Genomic DNA, 21,454 nt, shown 5'->3' on the forward strand with positions numbered 1-21,454 from the left:
TGTAAGACTGTGCATTTATACCTTCCCTTTGTCCGGGACTGTTAGTAAAATTGTGTGTGGTCCAACTTACTGACCGATTATAGTACCTGCTATCACAGCTGAGTCAGTCCCAAGGAGGGACACCAGAGAGCAGGACAGGGAAAAGCCAAGGTTCAAGGTTTCAAGGGGAAAACCCTGCATGGTCCTGGGCACACCTGGGCACTGCTCTTTTGGAGTTGCCTGGTTACTGTTGTACCTGCCCATCAGCTACTGGGAAACAAAAATAGTACCTTTTCTTTCTTTCTATGCTTTACAACTCCATTGCAGAAAGCGGTCTTCCGTCCTCTCCCAAAACTGCCCCTCTGCTTCTCATCCCCGTGTGTGCACACCGATGTCCCCACATGGTATTGCCAGACACGGCTTAGCACGTGCCTCCAGCCGGCTGAGTGCTTCCCTACCCATTTCATGGTCCGGGACAGGTGGCATTCCCAACAAGCCCCTCAATGGATGTCCACTATTAGCAGTGGAATTTCCACCCACAGAGGCTCTCCTGTGCTGTTCATAGAGATGTTCTTACTCTCTTGCTGCTGTGGCCTTCCTTAAATTCAGGCTGCCTGCCCCCACCCCACACCCATTGTTAGCTTCCTTCCCTGCAAAGCAGGGGAGGGAGGAGACAGAGGATTCCCAGCCCAGGGAATAATTTGCCTCATTCCATCCAGATCAGATTCTCTGGTGACTGAAAGGTCCTCTGGGAGGGGATTCACTAGAAAGGAACCAGCCTTGGAGGAGGCAGAGGTAGCTGGCCCCTGGCAAGGTGCAGACAACAGCAAGCAGCACCCCGGTAGGAGGACCTGCTGCTCTCCAAGGCCTTTAATTCCTCTAATACAGCCAAGCTTTTCATTCTGCAGTGAGAGAAAAGGCCACTGGGAGATGAAACTCAAGGTGCAAGCAGGCACGTAAGCACAGGTAAGGTCCACGGATTCCTCCCCTGAGAGCAAACCTTGCTGGTCGGGGGTCTAAGACCTTGGGCACTGGAAGGTGGGTGTTGGTGCTCTCACTGCCAACTGCTGCCCCTTGCAAAACCCACCTCCAAGGTAAGGTCATGACCCCTGAAAACAAATATCACCTTTACATCAGCGTCTATGTGCTGTTAAAAAGAAGCCTGTGCTAGTATGTAAACCAAGCTCAAATGTAGCTCTGAAAAGTATAGAGCTTCCTGCCCTGGGGTTGCCCCAGCAGTGCCCCCACCCACCCCGTCCTGAACACCAGCAAGCCCTCGCCAAGAGAAGAAGGCCATTTCTCCTAAAATATGAACAGAGATACTGAGGAGTTAACTAAGAAAATCCCGATGCCTACTGTATTTCTCTGATAAATGACAGAAATCTCAAGGTCTGTTTTTCCTTTAGGAACTTAAGGGAAGGTAGGAGTTTGGGGGGATTTCCAGAAAAGCATCAGGCATTCTGAATCCCCTGGGTTCCAGAGATGCCGAGGAGTATCCTTGACCATCACAGGACCTCTGGCCTGCCTAGGGGGGTGGCTGTGGAATGAGAGGAATTTTCCAATCTTCTCTGGGCAGGATGTTCCTCTTGAAACAGATGTTACCAGTCAAATCTACCTGGCACACCCATGTGGAGAGCCTGAGGGGTCAGGGTTCTCAGAGGACAAGGGGCCTCCTACCCTGCCTCCCCCAGGCTCTCACTGGGCTTCCTCCATCTCCTCCCCGCAACCTTGCCACCCTCTTGATATCCACCAGCGTCCTCCTTCTTGCCTGCTTCTTGTGAGCAGCGCTTTCTGCTCAGGGCGGCCAGTTGAGGCTATTGGCCAAAATAAAGGGCTGGTTGAGCTGGGGATTTCAGGTAAACAGATTCTGTTTTTGTCCTGATATTTTTTTCTCCATTTAGTCAGCTGGGTGCACATGTCTTTACAGGTGTTGTTACCTGTTTCTAGGGTTCCATAAGAAGAGCCTGTACTTTTCTGTGTTTTTGCCCCCAACCCATCTGTCCAGGGCCAAGAGTATATGGATTCCCAGGCAGGACTGCCAGGGGCAGGCGGCCATTTGTTGATGGAAACAAACAAATGACCAGCACATGGAGCCCCTGGGCTAGTGCAGGACTCACCCACCTTTTCGGCTATCAGGAAGTCATAGCGAAGGGCCTCTCGGGTGCAGATGGCGCCAAGCAGGAAGACAAAGACAACGTACAGAAACCACCTGCAAAACACCCAACAGCAGAGCAGAGCAGAGCTGCCCCCGCCTCAGCCAACCCCACCCCCACCCACCTATGCAGCCTTCGGGTTCCCGTGGGGACCTGACTCAAAGGAAAGAGAAAGGCTGGTTGTGCTGACTCCCCAGTCCATCTGGGGGGCGCCTTCATACTCTTTCTCCTTACATTTTTCTTAGCAAAAAGAGAGTATCATTGTTTTGTCTCTTTTTTGCAGTACAGTAGAAAAATACACAAAGGGCATTGGAGGTGGGGGAGGGGGGACGAGCTGGCCTCCTGGTTGCCAGGACTCAGGCCAGAGTTGACTGACAGCCACCCCCCCCCCTTCATTCCACAAGGAGAACAAGTTGATGACCATTCAGGCCTGTAAGACCTGCCGTTCCTTGGCTTTCGGAACAGACTGAATCTGGCCTGCAGTGGCCTGGCTCCGCCCCCAGATGCCCTGTGACCTGGAACCAGTCCCGTGGTCCCTGTGGTCTCATTTCCACACTGGCAGTGAGAAGATGGGCCAGAGGTTCCCCCTAGGACCTCCCAGCTGTGACCAAAAACAAGACAGTGCTCTTTCTTTATTTCCTTCCCAACTCCCAGCTTTCTCTCTCTCTCTCTCTCTCTCCCCATTGGCTTCATTTTCTTCCCAACATGATTAATTGCCCTGATTAGCATAAAACAGACTGGTGCTGTGTGCCTGGCTAAGGGCAAATTCAGCATTTGAGAAATACACGTAAATATTTATAAATATCACAATGAATATAATGCAGGCACTTCTGACTTTTCAAGGCATTGTCACATCTGTGATCTCCTTGCCTTTCACACCCACCCAGTGAAGACAGAGAAGCTTTTTCTCAGGGTACAAGAAAATCAAAAGATTCTAGAAGGTCAGAAACAGACCCAAGGCCACCCAGCCTGCTCATGTGAGTAGCACAGTGAGACCTAAAACCCAGGACAGCCTGGGGGTGGTGCCGGGAGGCTGGCTGGGGGAAGAAGGACCAGTCTTTAAGTTCCTACTAGGAGCCTTTACACACAATATCCACAGCCTAAGGGGCCCACATGTTTTCATTGTCCACATTTTACAGAAAAGAAAAAGGAGGCCCAGAGAATCAAGTACGGTAAAGGGCCCAAAGTCACGCAGCCAAGCAGCGGCATGGCTGAAACACAAATCTGAATCTGATTGCAAAACCCTTCATCTTTATGCTCCGTCCAAGGGTCCTGGAAACTCAATGGTTAAAAAATCCCCAAGTTCAAAATGCGAGTGGGGAGGGGGAGAGGCGGGAGGCTGAGGAGAAAGGAAAGAAAGGATTGGATCTGTGTTAGTGACACTTCGCCCTGCATTCCCAGGCAGGGGGTATGAAAGGGCACTCATCTGAACCCGCCAGACTTGAATTTTCCAGCCTGCTGAATGTTAAAAAGAGGGTTGGAATATGAAATAGATTGGTCAGACTCGGGGTACTGTCAGAACAAAGGCAGCAATCCCCTCCCTCTTTTGCCTGGAGTTTTCTCTTCCTCTCTCCAGCCCATTGCCAATGAGGGGAACTTACGAGATGCCAACAGCTGCTAGGGAGCCCAGGGGGATGCTGGTGGCAGGCTCCCTGAGGTCACCCCCCATGTTGAAGCCGGCCATGACTCCTGAAAGACATCCATATGGGAGAGGGGTGAGCAGGGAATCGCTTTCTTCTCTCAGATCCCCTCCTGGTTGGGGGGGTGGCTCCTAGAAGCCACCCCTTGGCAAGTCCTCCCATCTGCAGCTTTGTAAACCTTGCTTCTCAATCTCCCCTGGCAACTGGGAGGCATCCACAGGCGTGAAAGGGACTGTTGTGTGTTGGGCAATGCTGAAGAAAGCCCTAAGCTACAAAATCCTCTTACAGCTCAGTGCAAAGTAATGAGGGCAAAGGAGGCGTCTGGCAGGCTGCACAAAGGTCTGAAGGCCACATACAAAGTACTGCCTTCCACCAGTCAAGCAGGGTTCCTTGCCTCTGCTGCCCTTCGTCCACACTGAGGTTCAGGTGTCTGTGGGCAAGTCCCACCCAACAGTCAGAGTTAGAGACCACATTCAAACCTTCTGAACTGCCACAGGGCTCTGAACAAACTCCAAAGAACAACCCTGATGCTACCAACCCTTACATCATCACTGCTCTTCCCAAATTAAAAAGTAGTCAGTGATGGTGGGGAGACAGCACAGTGCGGGATGGTGGAGGGGAGATGGTGCTCGCCTCTGTCCGTACACACACACAGAGGGAAGCTACAACCAATCTGTTCCAAGCACCAAAAGCAGGTCCAGCCCATAAGAGCTCTACCAGCCCTGGTCAGGAAAGCCTCCCAGGGTGTGGGTGCGTCTGCAACACCGCCTTGAAGCAAGATTTACAGAGGCTCCAGGGAAGGAATGGTCTAACCCTGTCATCATGGGTTTGTGAACACTTTCAACCTGACAGGGCCTGTGCTAAGTGTTTTACGTGCATTTTTATCTTGTTTAATCCTCACAACAACCACATCAGAAAGGTAGAATTATTTCCCCCGTTTTATAGAAAGGAAACTAGTACTCAAAGGGGTTAATTAAAATGGCCTAAGGTCACACATTTACTAAGGGGCAAAAGCTGTGATTCAACCCCAGTCTGTCTGACTCCAAATGTTATGCTCGTGATGCCTCCGCAGTTAACACTTACAGAAGCTCAAGAGAAGCGGAGTGAAGTGCAAGCCTGGCGCCAGAAAGTTAAAGGGGGGCTGTTTCAGAGAGTGCCCTGAAGGCTGGACCCAGCAATTCTACTGCTAGGGTTTCATCCTAAGTGAATAGTCAAGGATATGAGTCAAAAGTTAGCCAAAAATGCCTATCAATGCTTTTTTATAATAGTGAAAACTAGAAACAATCTAAAATCTAAAAATAGCAGATTGGCTAAATCAGTGATGATACATCTTTCAATAAATACCAGGTCTCGCAACATTTTCAGGAATATGTTGTGACATGGAAAGATATTTAAAAGCTATTGTTTCATTTTCAGAGGCATTTTAGAAAACAAGACATTTGCTATGATCCCACAGTAAAACGAAAACATAAATAGATGCAGAGCAAAAAGGAACTAGAACATGTTTTAAAATGTTGACAAGGTTATTTGTGGGCGGTGATAAGAACATCTTTTTTCATTTTATTACTTATCTATATTTTCTCAGTTTTCTACAGTAATCATCTTGAAATAAAGGAAAAATAATTTTTAAAGAGCTTTTTGTTTAAAATAGCATGTTAGACACATTTTCTTTCCTCTGGTTCCCATCCCTCCCAAGGTCCTACTAAAAGCGCAGGAAAGGGGAAAAATGGATACATGCCTACAAGCAAAGAGGACTGGGAGGGGGAGTCTTAAGTAGATGAAAGGTTTCCAAAAATGTCTGGAGCACAGAAAATGCAGATAATGAAGTGATAAAGAGTGAAAGGGAAGGAACAGAAAGCTTTGGAATGCTTCCCTAGAAGATTTGAATATGTTGCCCAAGGAAAATCAGGACTGCTGGTGTGGATGTTTGCACCCCAAATGAAGCCCTCCTCAGAACCAGCCATTCTCACAAATGTGCTGCAGTCTGCCTTCCCATGAAGAAGGAGCCCCATCAGGGGAACGGACCCACACACACTACAGCAGGGAATCCACGCCAGCAACCAAAGACTGCCAGCTGTATGATAAAAACCAGGAACAAACACACAAATACATGTGTGATAAAAATAGAACAACCTGGGCTGGAAGAAACATAAGAAGCACGTTACAGAAGAGAATTTTGAAGTAAACACTAGCTAGTAGCTCCAGACACATCCAAGAGGAATATTTTATCCATAAAGAAAGTTGCCATGCAAAACAAAAAATAATCCAAAACCTAGAAAAAATTTTTGGAAATTAAAAACATGATCACTAAATTTAAAAATGCAACAAAGATCTAAAAGATAAAGTTAAGTAAATACACTAGAACTTAAAACAGAAAGATAAAGGGGTAGAAAATTTGAGCAAAGAGTATAATAAAAGAGGACTTCTGGCCCAGATGGACGGGGAGATACACTTTGCCTCCTCACACAACCAAAAGAAGAATAACAACAAATTAAAAAAAAAAAAAACAGAACTGCCAGAAAATCGAACTGTAGAGTAGTCCAACAACCAAGGAGTTAAAGAAGAAACACTCATTCAGACTGGTACGAGGGGCAGAGACAGGCAGCCTTAGTGGAGAGGACACGTAGCAAGGCTGTGGCTTGAGACAGGGGTGGGTGAGACAGTGGCTACAGACTGGGAGGTCTCACATTAATGTGCAGATAAACCAGGAAGAACAACTGGGAAGCAAGATAGACCACCCACTCCAGGGTTCCAGCGCAGGGAAATAAAGCCTCAAAATCTCTGGCTGTAAAAATCTGTGGGGGTTGCAGCAGCGGGAGAAACTACCAGCCTCACAAGAGAGTTAGTCGGAGAGGCCCACAGGTTCCTAGAATGTACACAAACCCACCCACCTCAGAATCAGCACCAGAAGGGCACAATTTGCTTGTGGGAAACAGGAGAAGTGACTAAAAGCCGGGCAAGAGCTGAGCAAGTGGCAGTGTTCCCTCTCAGACCCCTCCCCCACATATAGTGTCACAACACAGCACAGTGGGTTGTCCCACTCTGGTGAATACCTAAGGCTCCACCCCTTACAATATAACAGTGTGCTGAGGCAAAGAAATACGGCCCAAATTAAAGAACAGATCAAAGCTCCAAGGACAGAACTAAGTTATGAAGAGATAGCCAACCTATCAGATGCACAGTTCAAACGTTGATAATCAAGATGCTCACAGAAATGCCTGTGTATGGTTGCAAAATAGAGGAAGAAGTGGAGGCTATGAAAAGTGAAATAAAGAAACATATACAGGAAACTAACGGTGAAGGGAAGGAAACTGGGGGAGCAGAAGGAAGAAATAAACATTCAACCAGAACAGAATGAAGAAACAAGAATTTAAAAAAAAAAGACGAGAGGCTTAGGAACCTTTGGGACAACTTTAAACATTCCAACATCTGAATCATAGGGGTTGGAGGAGAAGAGGAAGAGCAAGAAATTGAAAACTTATTTGAAAGAATAATGATGGAGTCTACAGCCATACCACCCTGAATGTAACCGATCTCGTCTGAAAAAATAATGGAGAACTTCCCTAATCTGGCAAAGGAAATAGACTTCCAAGAAGTTCAGGAAGCTCAGAGAGTCCCAAAGAAGTTGGACTGAAGGAAGCACACACCAAGGCACATCATCATTAAGTTACCCAACATTAAAGAGAAAGAGAGAATCCTATAAGCAGCAAGAGATAAGGAGCGAGTTACCTACAAAGGAGTGCCCATATGACTATCAGCTGATATCTCAAAAGAAACCTTGCAGGCAAGAAGGGGCTGGAAAGAAGTATTCAAAGTCATGAAAGACAAGGACCTACATCCCAGATTACTCTATCCAGCAAAGCTTTCATTTAGAATGGAAGGACAGATCAAGTGTTTCTCAGATAAAGTCAAGTTAAAGGAGTTCATCATCACCAAGCCCTTATTTTATGAAAAGTTAAAGGGACTTATCTAAGAAAAAGAAGATCAAAACTATTAACAGTAAAATGACAACAAACTCACAACTATCAACAACCAAACTAAAAACAAAAACAAAAACAAAAATAAACTAAGCAAATAACTGGAATAGGAAAAGAATCACAGAAATGGAGATCACATGGAGGGTTATCAGTGAGTTGGGGGAGGAAGGACAATGGGGGAAAGGGTACAGGGAATAAGAAGTATAAATGGTAAGTACAAAATAGACATAGAGAAGTTAAGAATAGTATAGGAAATGGAGAAGCCAAAGAACTCATTTGTACAACCCATGGATATGAATTAAGGGGCGCAGGGAATGCTGGTAGGAGGGGGCTGCAGGGCAGAGGGAAATAAAGGGGAGAAAAAAATGGGACAACTATAACAGCATAATCAATAAAATATATTTTAAAAATAAAAACAAAAATAAGGGAATATAATAGAAGACAAATCTTGGAGTTACAATACCTAACTAATAGGAGATCCAGAAAGAACAAACAGAGAAAATAAACTAATAAAGTGATCAGATAACTAATAGAAATAATGTCTTCAAACTGAAAAAGACACAAGTCTTTAGGTTGATATAACCCATAAAGTAGACGACACAAAGAACCAAAACAAAATCTCCATATCTAAATGCATCAGGAGAAATTCTAAGTATTTTCAAAGACAAAAACTGAACACTTACAAAGGAACAAAAATTAGAACAGGATCAGACTTCTCATCAGCAACACTGAATGATAGAAAACAATGGAACACTGATTTTAAAATTCTGAGGAAAAATTATTTTGAAACCAGAAATTTAACCAGATTACCAATTAAGTGAAAGTGAAGTTAAGCAAACCAGGGCTCATAAAAGTTACTTCCACTTCTGAGGAAGATACTAAAGCATGTACTCCAGCAAAATGAGGATATAAACCATAAAGGAGGAAAACATGAGACTAAGAAAACAGTGGTAATAACTCACGAATGGAGTAAAGTCCCAGAATAACAGCTGGACAACAGAGAAGCCTGCAGGGATTGAAGCTACAGAGTGGAGATCCCAAGGGAGAAGTCTTTGGAAAAAACTGGGGTCATCACAATGGACAGTACAGTTAACAAACTGAATGGTATATGTGTAATATATATTTTGACAAGAAAAAGAAGGTTTATTGAAACTCCAGGGAAAGTAAACCAGAAAATTGAGGTCTAAATATGAAGCAAACTAAAAGGTGACATGATTTTAAACAACTAATGAAATTTAAGAAAAATCAACCCATTCAGCCATGATATTAGGAGCATTCTCCCCAAGCAGCACAAGGAACTCATTACAATCACAGCAAATGGAATGGAATTCTAGCCCACTACTGTGCTCTTTGATGAACAACAGCTGCATAGTCACAATGGTATATATGTCTACTGCTTTTAACTTCTAAAATTTGACCTATCGACAAAACACAGAGGACAAAACTATAGTCGCAAAATAGAATATAAATATTATCTACCTTGGTAAAGCTATAGCTAACCAGTATTAGGAAGTGGAAAGAGGGAAGAGAAGGAGAGGGAAGAGAAAGAGCACTACTATTTTTGTTGCAGTGGTGTGGAAAACAAAACTTAAGTCCCATGATTTTTCACTCAGGACTAGCTTAAATGCTACAAGCTTCTATTAGTGTAATAAGAAAAGTTAAAAGTTACATTAAATGTGTTAGGTAGATAAGGAAAAGGCTAGAAAATATTTATAGACAGTTGCAATACATGTTAACTCTATACTTATTCTATATCTTGTCACCCTAAAATGAAGTTTCTAAGTGTTTGCTAAGAAGAGCAAAGAAATTTCCAAATATATTGAGCAGTTTGTCTTTTAAATCACAAAGATTGTGGACTTGTAAGCTTAAGACAAAAAAAATTTAAATAGATTTGAGTGTGAGAGAGAGAGAGAAACTGTGTTTGTTCACTTTCAGTTGTAAACGACAGTTCTCATGGGATTTTGTTCACTCACCTGCCATAACTTGTTACAGTTTCCCTGATAGTGGTCTAACACACAAATATAAGAGCATTATGCAGATTCCCTTGAGATAATTAAAGCATTCCCTGTAAAAAAAATGTGACTCTAATACATTAATCTTAAAACACAACAGAGAATCTCAATTTCCCACACCAACAATAAAAAGTGAAGGGATGCAGCCTAAGAACTGATAAAATAACAAATTTAAGTAGATTATTTAAAGTTATAAAGGTAATCAAAAAGAACTAAAAATTAAAATATAACCCTCAAAAACTGGGAAGCGGATGGAGGAACATGTAAGGAAACTAAATGCTCTCACTGCTCAGCGTGGAGTCAATAGAGCACATGCACGCGACTCCAGCTAATCAAGGTGCAGGGCAGGCATGTGGCTCGGTGATGCACAGGCGACTCCTGAAGCACTGAACTGGCCATAGGCGGTTTTCCCTATGGAGGGGAACTTGGAGTGGCGAGGGGTTGGGGGAAACTTGCTATACATCATACGCACCTCTGAACTACTTTATTTTTTATCATGTGCAAGACTTATTTGGAACAAAAAGACATGCCCAAGGCCAGCATTACTCTGACCAGTGACCCTGGGACCAGGTCCTGTCGCTGAGGCTCTGCTCAAGGGCTAGAACAATCTGGTGCCAAGGGCATCCCTGGCCAAATCTTCATGTTTACCTGACTGCAAACCCCACTAACTTCATCGCTACCCCCTCCTGGGTGTCCCCAGGGCTGACCCTCTGCCAATGTGCCCAGCTGCCGGCCCATATCAGCTCCCACTGCAACAGCCTCACTCTGCCCCCAAGCCCTGGTGATTCATTCAGCTTTGCGAGATTACCTACTGCTATTTATTCTTTGCCATTGTAGTATCACCTACAGTTTGCCATGTCATTTTGTATGCCTTCCTTCTGATCACTTATAAAAGTTAATAAGTGAAGATCTACAAAAACTCCACTGCCATAATACGTGCTTTAATCTAGGAAAATGATTGATTAACTCTGATTCCTGCTTCCAAATATGTTCGGTATTCATAACAATGCCCTTGTCTTTGCCACCATAATCCCCTACACAGTTGATGACCCAACCCTTAATTACAGGTCCTGCTCGCTGGCCTGGTGTGGGGTAGGCTGGGATCCTGGCCAGCAGGGAGAGAGGGCACTGGCACCGACACGGGCTACCCTCAGGAATGGGCTAGACCCGGACAGCAGGAAGTTGTGTTCTGAGACAAAAGCCAGAAAGTAAGTAGTCAGTCCCATAGACACAAAACACCAGACACAAGGAAATGGAGGCAACCTGCATTCCAGACAGGAAGCCTCGTGGACGACTCTTGCTGGGGTGGCGTGTGTGACCTGTGACTTGTGTTAGGTTGGCTTGCACATTGTGGCTGCTGCTTCCAGAAGTTTGCCCTCGTTTGACTACCCAAGTCTTGAGCAGATGACCTCTAGTCCTGGTGAATTATAAATGCTTTGCTTGCCAGTTAAATCCAAAAAAAAATTCTTTTGATTTAGTATGTTTGCCCATGCTTGTCAAAGGTTATAAAAATTCTCTAGCTTGCTTTCCTTCTGCTTCTGGTGCAATTTAAAAATATTGTTGTTAATGTTAGAGCTAGATTTAGGGTGGGTGTCATAGAACAGATGCCATTTCCCAGAGCATTAGTGTCCAGATGTTTTACAAGAAAGCTTAGCGAGGTTATACTGCTGGGCTTACGAGGGCCGGTAAAATGCTAATGTCATTGTCCATCTCTAAGAAGACCAATGTAGCACGGTGTTCCTCAAAACTTATTTTGACCTTGATCACTTAAAAAAATAACACACTTTATTCATTATTAGCGTTATGGAACACAGCTTGGGGAACACCAAGTGCCCATTTTGAAATTACTATTTGATGTTTACACTTTTCTCGGCAGGGTTCCTAAAATTTAAAAAAATGGCTATCTAGAATCAATGATTCTTAGAGCTGAAGGGTGTCATAAAGATCACCTCCAATCTTTTATTTTCTCAGATGAGGAAACTGAGACCCAGAAGGGGAAGCGATTCAGCCCCAGTTTTCTGCTCATTGCTAGCAGACCCAGCACTGATCTGCAAGTTTCCTGACCTCAGTCGGTGTCCTTCCCACTGCATCGTACAGTCTCTCCATTTCATTCTGACACCCCTGCTTTTCTTGGATTTCCTTTTTTTAAAACGGGGTAAGTGCATGATTAATTTGGGTTACCCCCACGCCCAGGAGAAGGCTGAACTTACCAGTTACAATCAGTACAACACACGAGTGTCTGTCGTCACCAGTTCCGAAGCACTGTTCTGTGCCTGGTCGTGGCCACGCCCCCTCCTCACAGGCCTGACATGCCAGTTCCTGCAAGCGGTTCATACCTTACCCCAAACCGCCGTTCTCCCTGGGTCAGGATGACCATGTGACCTAGGTAACAGCTCTCTTCAACGGTTTAAGCCTTCTGACTTGGTCTTCCACCCTAGTCCTACGGCCTTTCAGAAAATCTTTATTATTCTAGCCTTAATATATATGTAAGATGGTGTTGGCCACCACTTCACTAGGTGTGTTTAGGAGGCTACACCTCTAGCACCACCCATCGCCCCCAGGGCATTGAGCCTACACCTACAGTTTGGGTGGTTTGCACCAGGTAACCGGGGCCTGGGGCCTGGTACCTTGGCTTCAATGTCTGGGCTGACCAGACACGATGGCCAAGAGAGGACATTGACCCCTTATACAACTGAAAAATAAGCTCTTAGTTAAACTAACCAGTATAAATACCAGGTAACCACCTACCAACATCTGCCAAATCGAGGGTATCTTCTTCTGCCTCCCCCTCAGTCAGCCACGGCTCGCAGGGGTCACAGGCTCCGCCTGCTGCCTGTCAGCATAGTCCTACTTCTCACCATGTTTTCTTTTTTGTTCATGAAAATGAGAATTAGTGAGGGGGAGGGAAGGAGCTTAATAGTTTTTCTAGGCTTTTCTGGTTTCTGTTGGTGTTTATTAAAGAACTACTTATTCTTTCTCAAGAAACTTCCAAGCTTCCCCCTGGGAGATTTTCCATCCAAATCTGTGTCCTTAGAAACCTTTAATTTTCGCTTTCCATTTATAGCTTAATTGTTTCTCTGCTGCCTATTTTCTCTCTCTTTTTTAGTGTATAAATGTGTTTTTCTTTTTAATTAAGGTAGAATATCCATGCACAAAAGTGCCCAAATCCTATCTGTTGCCTTTTTGTTGGTTGGTTGGTTGGTTGGCTGGTTTCTCTTACACTGTTTGTAGGCAGTGCAGCTCTGAGCCCCATCTGCAAACAGGGATACAATTATTTACCTTGAAGGACTGTCGTCAAGTTAGAGTGAACTACCTTGGCACCTAGTGGGTGTGAAATAAATATCCACTCAGGAAAGACGGGCTCTATTCCTCACTCAGAAATCCCTTGGCTCCCTAAGGACTCTGGCCGTCTCTCCTCACCTTGTACCTGATTTCCAGACCCCACTCCTCCACACCTGGCTTGTTGGTTTGTTTGTTTAGTTCTTCTTGCAAGAAACTTTAGTCCCTTCTTCACTCTATTCTTGGAAGCAGAATTTGTCAGTCTAATGCCTTGAGATTCAGCTGAGAGACAGTGTCAATGAATGGGACATTCAAATGCCAGGTATCAAACAAGACTTGTTATCTTCTGGGTCAGGGGCAGCTGCAGACAAGCGTGTGTCCTCTTCCAGCATCCTCTCGGAAGGACGTAGGAAACAATGGTGTTCATTGCCTACTGTCTGGGCGACTTTGGGGAAATAACTTAACCTCTCTGTTTCCTCATCTGCCAAATGGATTAATAGTAGAACCCATGGAAGGATCCAGGTTGTGTGGGGCCTAAAACTTTCAATAATATAGAAGGAGCTCATGGAAGTGAGGGACAATGAAGGGTTCATTAGTGTCATGGTAAATCTGCATCTCCAGTACCAGGGGGGCTGTGGGAGGTTAAATGAAAGACTCCATCTATAAAGTGGTCAGCACAGTGCCTGACATAGTAGGCCATCATAAAGATAATGATTATTTGGATATTTATAATAATTTTGATAAAATAATAAATTAATTCTATACATAAAACTATAAAAATAAACATGTATAATAAATAGAAAGCTTCCTTCCTTTCTCCGGTTCCTGCTCAGAAGTTCATCAGAATGCAGTGAGGTAAGCCCCATCTTTGGGCTGTCCTTACTTGGGTCTCTGTTCTTTAAACGGGGGCCCCATTCTGGTACAGCAAGTTCTTGTTCTCTCACCCAAAGACACACAACTTAGGAGGAGACCCAGGAGATGTCCTGGGTGGTGAGGAATGCAGGAGGTGGGCCGAAGGTGGAGCAAGCACTGAGGCTCTGGGCTGAGGGTCCTGGAGACAGCCCCCAATCCAGAGGGGCCCAGCAGAGTCCCCTGAGCTTCTCAGGTGTGGGAGTGTGAGCTGGGAAAGGGAATCAAGCCCAGGAGGGCTAAAGGATGTCACAGAAATAGCACGACTCTTGACCACAAAGGTGACTATGGACATTCTGGTAAAAGCTGTCGGATTTCCCTGCTACATTTTTATGCTGGGTGTGGTCAACCACAAAAGGCTCTTATCCCTTCCAAGTTAGAGTTGGAGATTTGGGGACGGGGTTACATGACTTCACATACTGGTATCATTCCCAGTAAATTTCCATTTACTAGTTCCTCCATGTATTATGGTCCCAGATCCTTGGAGTGGCTGTGTGTGTGTGTGTGTGTGTGTGTGTGTGTAAACCCTGTAGAGAGATGTTTTTCAGGGAAACTTTGGTGTATCTTGGAGAAGGAAAGTACTTTCAAAAACAAAGCAAATACATAGTCTGTCCAAGGTCCCAACCCCACCCTGCAGCCACTACACAGGGTGTGGTGGGTGCAGTGAAGAGGAGAGAAGGACAGAAGGACCTACTTCATAAACCCAGAGGAGCCACCCAAACCTAGTCTTCAGCTGCTCTTCCCAGCAAATCTCCTGCCTTTGGGGTAAAATCTCTGAAGTGATCTAAATAATAGGTCTTTGGAGGGACATGGGGATGCATGGTGGGGGGACTAAGCTGTTTGTTCTTCCAAACTCCTCTCCCCCCTCCACAGCCTGGAGGTTCTCTTGTTCCAGAAGAGGATGGTGTTGGAGGGAGCTCCAGCCATGACTCACTCATCGCTAATCCTTGGCAAATCCATCACCATGGAAACTGCCAATCATCCATGCTTTTCATAGCTAAGAGAACATCTGCCAGGGAAAGCCAAGTGATACAAATTGTTTGCCCTGCCTACTGAGTTTACACTGAAGCCCCTGGAAAACAGAGAGTGAGGATAAGCAACCTTCCACAGAGGGAAGGTGGCCCAACTCAGGCCCCTAATGAGCTGGGTGACCTTTAGCAGTTCCTCAAAAACTGCTCAGTGCTCCTCCTTTACCGGTTGGTCAAATAAAGGGTTCGGACCAGTGATTCTTAACCTGGCTTGGCCGAGGGAGTGAGAGGGACAGGGAACCATACCCCCTAAGAGGGATGGGGTAAGAGAAGCCTGTGCAGATGGTTTTTTAAGTATTATAAGTTTATATTTGGAATACGACAAAATAATATTTTCATAATTTAAACCACAGAAAGTAAAGCTTGACTAATGTTCTTAGATAGCAATCTTCTTCAAAGGAAGGAGAAAGATACTCCTCTCTGGTTCCAGGAGGCATCTCAAAATTTCCAGTGTATGTGAGGTTTTTAGGATGATTATCAAAAACGAATGTGGATTAAAAGGCAAGACGTCACTGGATTATCTGTTCTCAAACCTTACCCCAGCTCAAACTCTGGGCTACTGGGTAGCATGTTTGAGTTGGAGGCACTGCTAGTTCTGTCCTGAAGGGACAAGTGCTACTGGGAGGCTTGTCAGCCCCTGGCGCCTTCTTGGACTAGGCATCCCTTCTTACTAAGATGTGGGGCCTGGCGAGGCAAAGGACGAATGCCATGGGAACAGCGTGGAGAGAGCCCAGCCCAGTCACGCTACTGAGGCAACCTGCTGGGGGGCCTGAAAAGAGCCCAGGGAGGCCCGCAGCCCTGCCTCAGGTATAGCTGTTAACGTGGCACCTGCACCCAGGGCTCCTTGACTTGGCCTGGGACTCACTGCCAGACCCAAGGAGACAGACACCTGGTGGGAAGCCTCTGTGTCAGGAGGCAGAGGAACGGGGGAGGTGGAGCTGGAAATAGTTTCAGATAACTTCAAAATTTTCCTCTATTTTATTTCCCCCCTTCCTTTTCTGTCCATTCAAAAGGAAGTTAACCTATCAGTTGACTCTTGAACAGTGCAGGGATTAGGAGTGCCAACCCCTCGTGCAGTCAAGAGTCCACACAGAATTTCTGACTCCGCCAAAACTTCTCTATTGGGTTGGCCAAAAAGTTCATTTGTCTTTTTCTGTGAGATGGCTCTAGTAGTGCTTTGTTTTGTGTAGCCATTTGAATACTGAAGATGGGAGAAAATACGCAACATTTTTGGCATATTATAGTCTATTATTTCAAGATAGGTAAAAAAGGCACCTGAAAAGAAAAAAAAATGTGCAGTGTATGGAGAAGATGCTGTGACTGATGGAATGTATCAAAAGTGGCTTGCAAAGAAAGTTTCATGCTAGATATTTCTCACTGGATGATGCCCCACAGTCGGGTAGACCAGTTGAAGTTGATAGTGATCAAACTGAGACATTAACTGAGCATGATCAATGTTCTACCATGTAGGAGATAGCTGACATACTGAAAATATCCAAATCAATAAAGGTATTGGTGAAAATGAAAAATATGTCCTTTATTTTATGGAAAAAACTAAACGGACTTTTTGGACAGCCCAGTACTAATAGTCTACTGTTGACCAGAGGCCCTATTGAAAATATATACAGTCAATTAACACATATTTTATATGTCATATATATTGTATACCTTATTCTTATTTTAAAAAGCTACTGAAAATGTTATTAAGAAATTTAAAAAATAAATATAAAACACCCATATCATATGGTAAAAAAAGAAATCATAAGAAAGAGAAAATATATTTAGAGTATTGTATACACTTGTTGAAAAATAAATTTGCATACAAATGGACCCAAAAAGTTCGAACCGGTGCCGTTCAAGGGTTAACTGTATTTTACTGGCTTGAGAGTGCTGTGTGACAGCAAACAAGCAGAGCATGCGCGCACACTGTTTGGGTTCTGTTTCTCAAAAGCCTGAACCTTAGGAGATTATAGAGGCTAGAGAAGAAACAGGATGGCTGGGAGAAGCATGGGCAACAAAAACAGCTCACAGTCCCAGTGCAAACAAAAGGACAGCGTTCCTTGTTCATAAATTGTTAAGAAACTTACCAGACCAAAGCATTAAGCCATTATGAGGACCCTCTGAGCTTGGGGCACAGTGTGAATGTACAGGTGCACACCCACAAAGCTGGCCCTGGACAGGGTGTCCTCAGTGCCAGAACAGAAGATTGCCCCTGGAGCTGGCTGAAAGGACAGAAAAGCCCACAGGATTGGAAGCAGTGAGGACCTGGGGCAGACTCCTGGGCAGCACTGATGGGCATCAACCAAGCAAGACCTCTGAAAGGAAGGCCTGGGAAATGCATAGACCCTAAGCATAAGGTTCCCAGGCTTAGCAGAGTTCTAGTCCTTAAAAGTGGCTCAGAAGCAGCAAAGAGCACATACCTGAAGAGATCTACAGACTAGAAAATCAGAAGGCCTGGCTTTGGGTACAGGTGATGAATAGTCATAGCCCCCTTAACATGCTTGGGTTCTTTATTAAGACTCTAAGACCCTGGAACAGAAGGCAGGACAAGGCGGAGGCAAGACCCATGACTGACATCAGTTTTCAGTCATCCTGGAAGAATGAAGGCTTAGGGTCAGAAACTGACCCTCTTTTCAATTCATAAAAATGAAAGAGATGCACTATCTCTGGCACACCTATATATGAAGACCAAGACTCTACCTGCCACAACTAAGGTCCAGCTCCAGGCTCATGCCTGTGCCTAAGCCTCAGGGGGTGTCAAATAGAGGTCACTGCAGTCATCCAGGCAAGAGACGAAGCTTGGGCCAGAGTGGTGAGGCGGTCCAGATGGACAGAGGATAGGTAAAGGAAGTATCACGAACTATTCCCCACTACTGGTATGAGCAATTGGCTAGATGGAGGTGCCATTTCTGAGATCAGGAGTAGAAGAGAAAAACCAGTTCGGGGGAAGGTGGGATGAGTTTTTCTGAACATGGTGGGTCTGAAATACCCAACAGATGCCATATGGACAACTGAAACTCTGATGTGAGGCTTAGAGAAGTCCAAGCCAGAGGGATAAATTTGGGAGTCACCAGCCTTGTGGGTGGTCACTGAACAATGGATGAGATTCCAACATAAACAGTAGAGAGAGAAGAGGGCCTGGACACAGCCTGAGGAAGCCCTGCATTTAATGGGCAGGCAGAAGAGGATGCACCTATAAAGGCAAGTCAGAGAGAAAAGGAGGAGGAAGTGGAATGCTCCCAAGAGATCCAACACATCGACAACTTGAAAATGCCCATTGAATTGAGTCATGTGGGAGTTACTGGTGACTTAGAAAGGAACCCCTTCACTGGGGAGGTGGGCTTGGAATTCCAAAAGGAGAGCATGGGGGAGGGGTGAACAGGCAGCAGAAACACAGAGGTGGAGGCACAGACAAGCTCTGGTGCTGGTTGTGAAGAGGAGAAAAAGAGGCCATTGTTAGAGAAAACTGAGGGATTGAGGAAGGATGATTAGTTTATTATTATTATTATTATTTTATTTCAACAGCTGCGCCAAAGCATAACTAACATATGGTAAACTGCACATATGTGTAAAGGGTAACAATATGAAAAGTTTTGACATATGAATAGACCTGTAAAACCATCACCATAGTCAGGTGTATATTTTTCACCCCCAGGAATTTCCTTGCTCCCCCTTCCTGCTTTCCTCACCCCCATATACAGGCATCTGCTGGTCTGCTTTCTTTACGGTAGTTGGCAATTTCTAGAATCTTCTATAAATGGAGATTTTATCATTTTATCTTCTTAAAATGTACTTTTTTGTCTGACTTCTTTCACTCAGCATACTTATTTTGAGATTCATCTATATTGTTGCATGAGCCAACAGTTGAGTTTTTAAAAGATTTTATTTATTTATTTTTAGAGAGAGGGGAAGGGAAGGAAAAAGAGAGGGAGAGAAACTTCAGTGTGTAAGAGAAACATGATCAGTTGCCTCTCACACGCCCCAACTGGGGACCTGGCCTGCAACCCAGCCATGTGCCCCGACTGGGAATCAAAATAGCAACCTTTTTGTTTGCAGGCTGGCACTCAGTCCATGGAGCCACACCAGTCAGGGCAATAGTTCAATTTGTAATTGATAAGTAGTTTATATTGTATGGCGACACCATCATTTGTTTATCCATTCACCTGTTGATGAATATTTGAGTTGTTTCCAGCTTGACACGATTACAAATTAAGTTGCTTTGAACCTTCCTGTACAAGTGTACATGCTTTTGTTCTCTGCAGTAGAGCACTGGGAGTGGAATGGCTGGGTGCATGTTTAATTTTTAAGAAACCATCAGGCACCCTGGCTGGCGTAGCTCAGTGGATGGAGCTTGGGCTGCGAACCAAAGCATCGCAGGTTCGATTCCCGGTCAGGGCACATGCCTGGGTTGCAGGCCACGGCCCCCAGCAACCGCACATTGATGTTTCTCTCTCTCTCTCTCAATCTCTCTCTCTGTCCCTTCCCTCTCTAAAAATAAATAAATAAATCTTTTTTTTAAAAAAAGAAACCATCAGGCTTTTCCAAAATGGTTGTACCATTTTGCCTACCCATCAGCAGTGTGTGAGGATTCTAATTTCTCCACATCTCTGCCAACATTTGGTATGGACAGTCTCTTAAATTTTCAACATTGTGGTAGCTTCCCCTCCTTTTTCTACCCCTATCCTATTTGGGGAAAAGATAAAGAGCAAGGAAATAGCCACATATAAGAAGGCAGAGGGATTCCCTTCTAAGTGCTAACCAGGCCCAACCCTCCTTAGCTTCTGAGATCACATGAGATTGGGCGTGTTCAGGCTGCTCTACCCAGCAAAGGGCAGATCATTTAGAATCATTTAGAATCAAAGGGCAGCTTCTCAGGCAAGAAAAAACTAAAGGAGTTCATCATCACCAAACCATTATTATATGAGATGTTAAAGGGACTTGTTTAAGAAAAAGAAGATCAAAACTATGAACAATGAAATGGCAATAAATACATAGCTATCAACAATTGAATCTAAAAAAGGCAAACTAAGCAAACAAGAAGAAAGGAGACAGAATCATGGATACAGAGAGCATTTTGATTATTGCCAGATAGGAGGGGAGTGTGGGGACTGGGTGAAGAGGTGAGGGGATTAAGAAGTACAAATAGGCAGTTACAGAATAGCCATGGGGATACACAGTACAGTATAGGAAATGGAGTAGCCAAAGAACTTATATGCATGACCCCTGGAGGTGAACAATGATGGGAGGATTGCCTGAGGGAGTGGGGGGTGCAGAGGGGAGGGGGGAAAGGGAGAAAAATTGGGACAACTGTAATAGCATAATCAATAAAATATAATTTAAAAAGGAGGAGAAGAAGAAGAAGGCCAAAGGAGAAGGCAAGGAGAATAAGAAGATAAAATCAGCCATTCTCCAGGGCATCCACACAGCCTGATCAAGAGTGAAAGGTTTTTCTGACTCTGCGCCATGGGGACAAGCCTAGTCCCCAGCAAATGGTTCTTTCCTATGGATCATTTGGTCAACACATCAGCCTACTGCCTTCCAGGCCAGGCCCCCAGCCTGGGACAAGAGTTCTATAGGGGCCTCAGCTGTGGAAGGCTCTTCCCCGGCCACTGCAGAGAGGAAAAGTGGGGAAGGTAGGGTAAGGACAGCCCACTGGATCATGGTTTCCCCCAGAGCCAGTGGGTAAGAAAAGATAATGACATGTCTCTGTCTCCTGAGAGAAGATGCAGGGTTCAGGGGAGCGGGGAGGGGAGTTTCCAGACCAAGTTTGCACTCATTCCCCAGTGGAAAGGACAGCTTGTTCCGCTGAGGAATTCATCCTGCTCAGCCCTGAGAGAAGCATGTCCCCTCTATTAATTTGGCCAAGAGGTGTCAATGTATAAGTACAGGGGTTAAGGAAGACTAAATCACATCACGGCTCTTCAGGAATTATGAACAAGTAAACTGTTACGTAACAGATTTTTGGTCAGAGTTAAGGCCATCTCTAAAATCATCTATACATTCTAAGAGCACATGAGGTCAATTATGATTCTGAGTTTTAGGAACCAAACATTTATATCCCTAGCATGAATGTGTAAAAGAATCCAAATCACAATACCTGTAGCTGCTGGGAAAAACACCCCAAAGACCGTGGAAAAAGACTCCCCTGGGCTGTAATCTGGCAGAGTGTTGTTCCGCAGCAGTTCCGGGGAATATCCAATAAAACCATGTTCTGAAATATATACAGGAGAGCAAATGAGCCAGGGGATGAGACACGGCGCAGGCTTCCCTAGGTTAGAGTCCTCTCTCCCGACAGAACCATCTTCCTTCCCAGGCTTCCTTCCAAGCCTGGACAGGCTTGACTTCCGTGCATCCGTACCTGTAGATACATGTAGATGAAATGACATGAAGGAAAAGTTACTTCTGGGAATGAGAACATTCTCATTCTTTTTGCTTATAGACTTCAGTATAGCTGAAATCTTTCAATGAGCATGTGTG

General features: G+C 44.7%; 1 protein-coding gene across 2 annotated transcripts in view; it reads right to left on the reverse strand.

The window, feature by feature from the left end:
• SLC12A8 (solute carrier family 12 member 8) overlaps nucleotides 1–21,454 on the reverse strand; it is a 149,366-nt gene that overhangs the window by 34,902 nt on the left and 93,010 nt on the right. The window contains exons 6-8 of one of the 2 annotated variants that reach the window (XM_028502720.2): nucleotides 21,075–21,188; nucleotides 3,734–3,821; nucleotides 2,101–2,188 (exon numbers count right to left, since the gene is read on the reverse strand). In XM_028502720.2, the coding sequence (XP_028358521.1) occupies nucleotides 2,101–2,188; nucleotides 3,734–3,821; nucleotides 21,075–21,188 (290 nt within the window). The remainder of the gene's footprint in view (nucleotides 1–2,100; nucleotides 2,189–3,733; nucleotides 3,822–21,074; nucleotides 21,189–21,454) is intronic. The other variant, XM_036018216.1, reaches the window with a different exon arrangement.

The sequence above is a fragment of the Phyllostomus discolor genome, chromosome 2, assembly GCF_004126475.2.
Source record: "Phyllostomus discolor isolate MPI-MPIP mPhyDis1 chromosome 2, mPhyDis1.pri.v3, whole genome shotgun sequence".
In the NCBI taxonomy this organism is placed as follows: Eukaryota; Metazoa; Chordata; class Mammalia; order Chiroptera; family Phyllostomidae; genus Phyllostomus; species Phyllostomus discolor.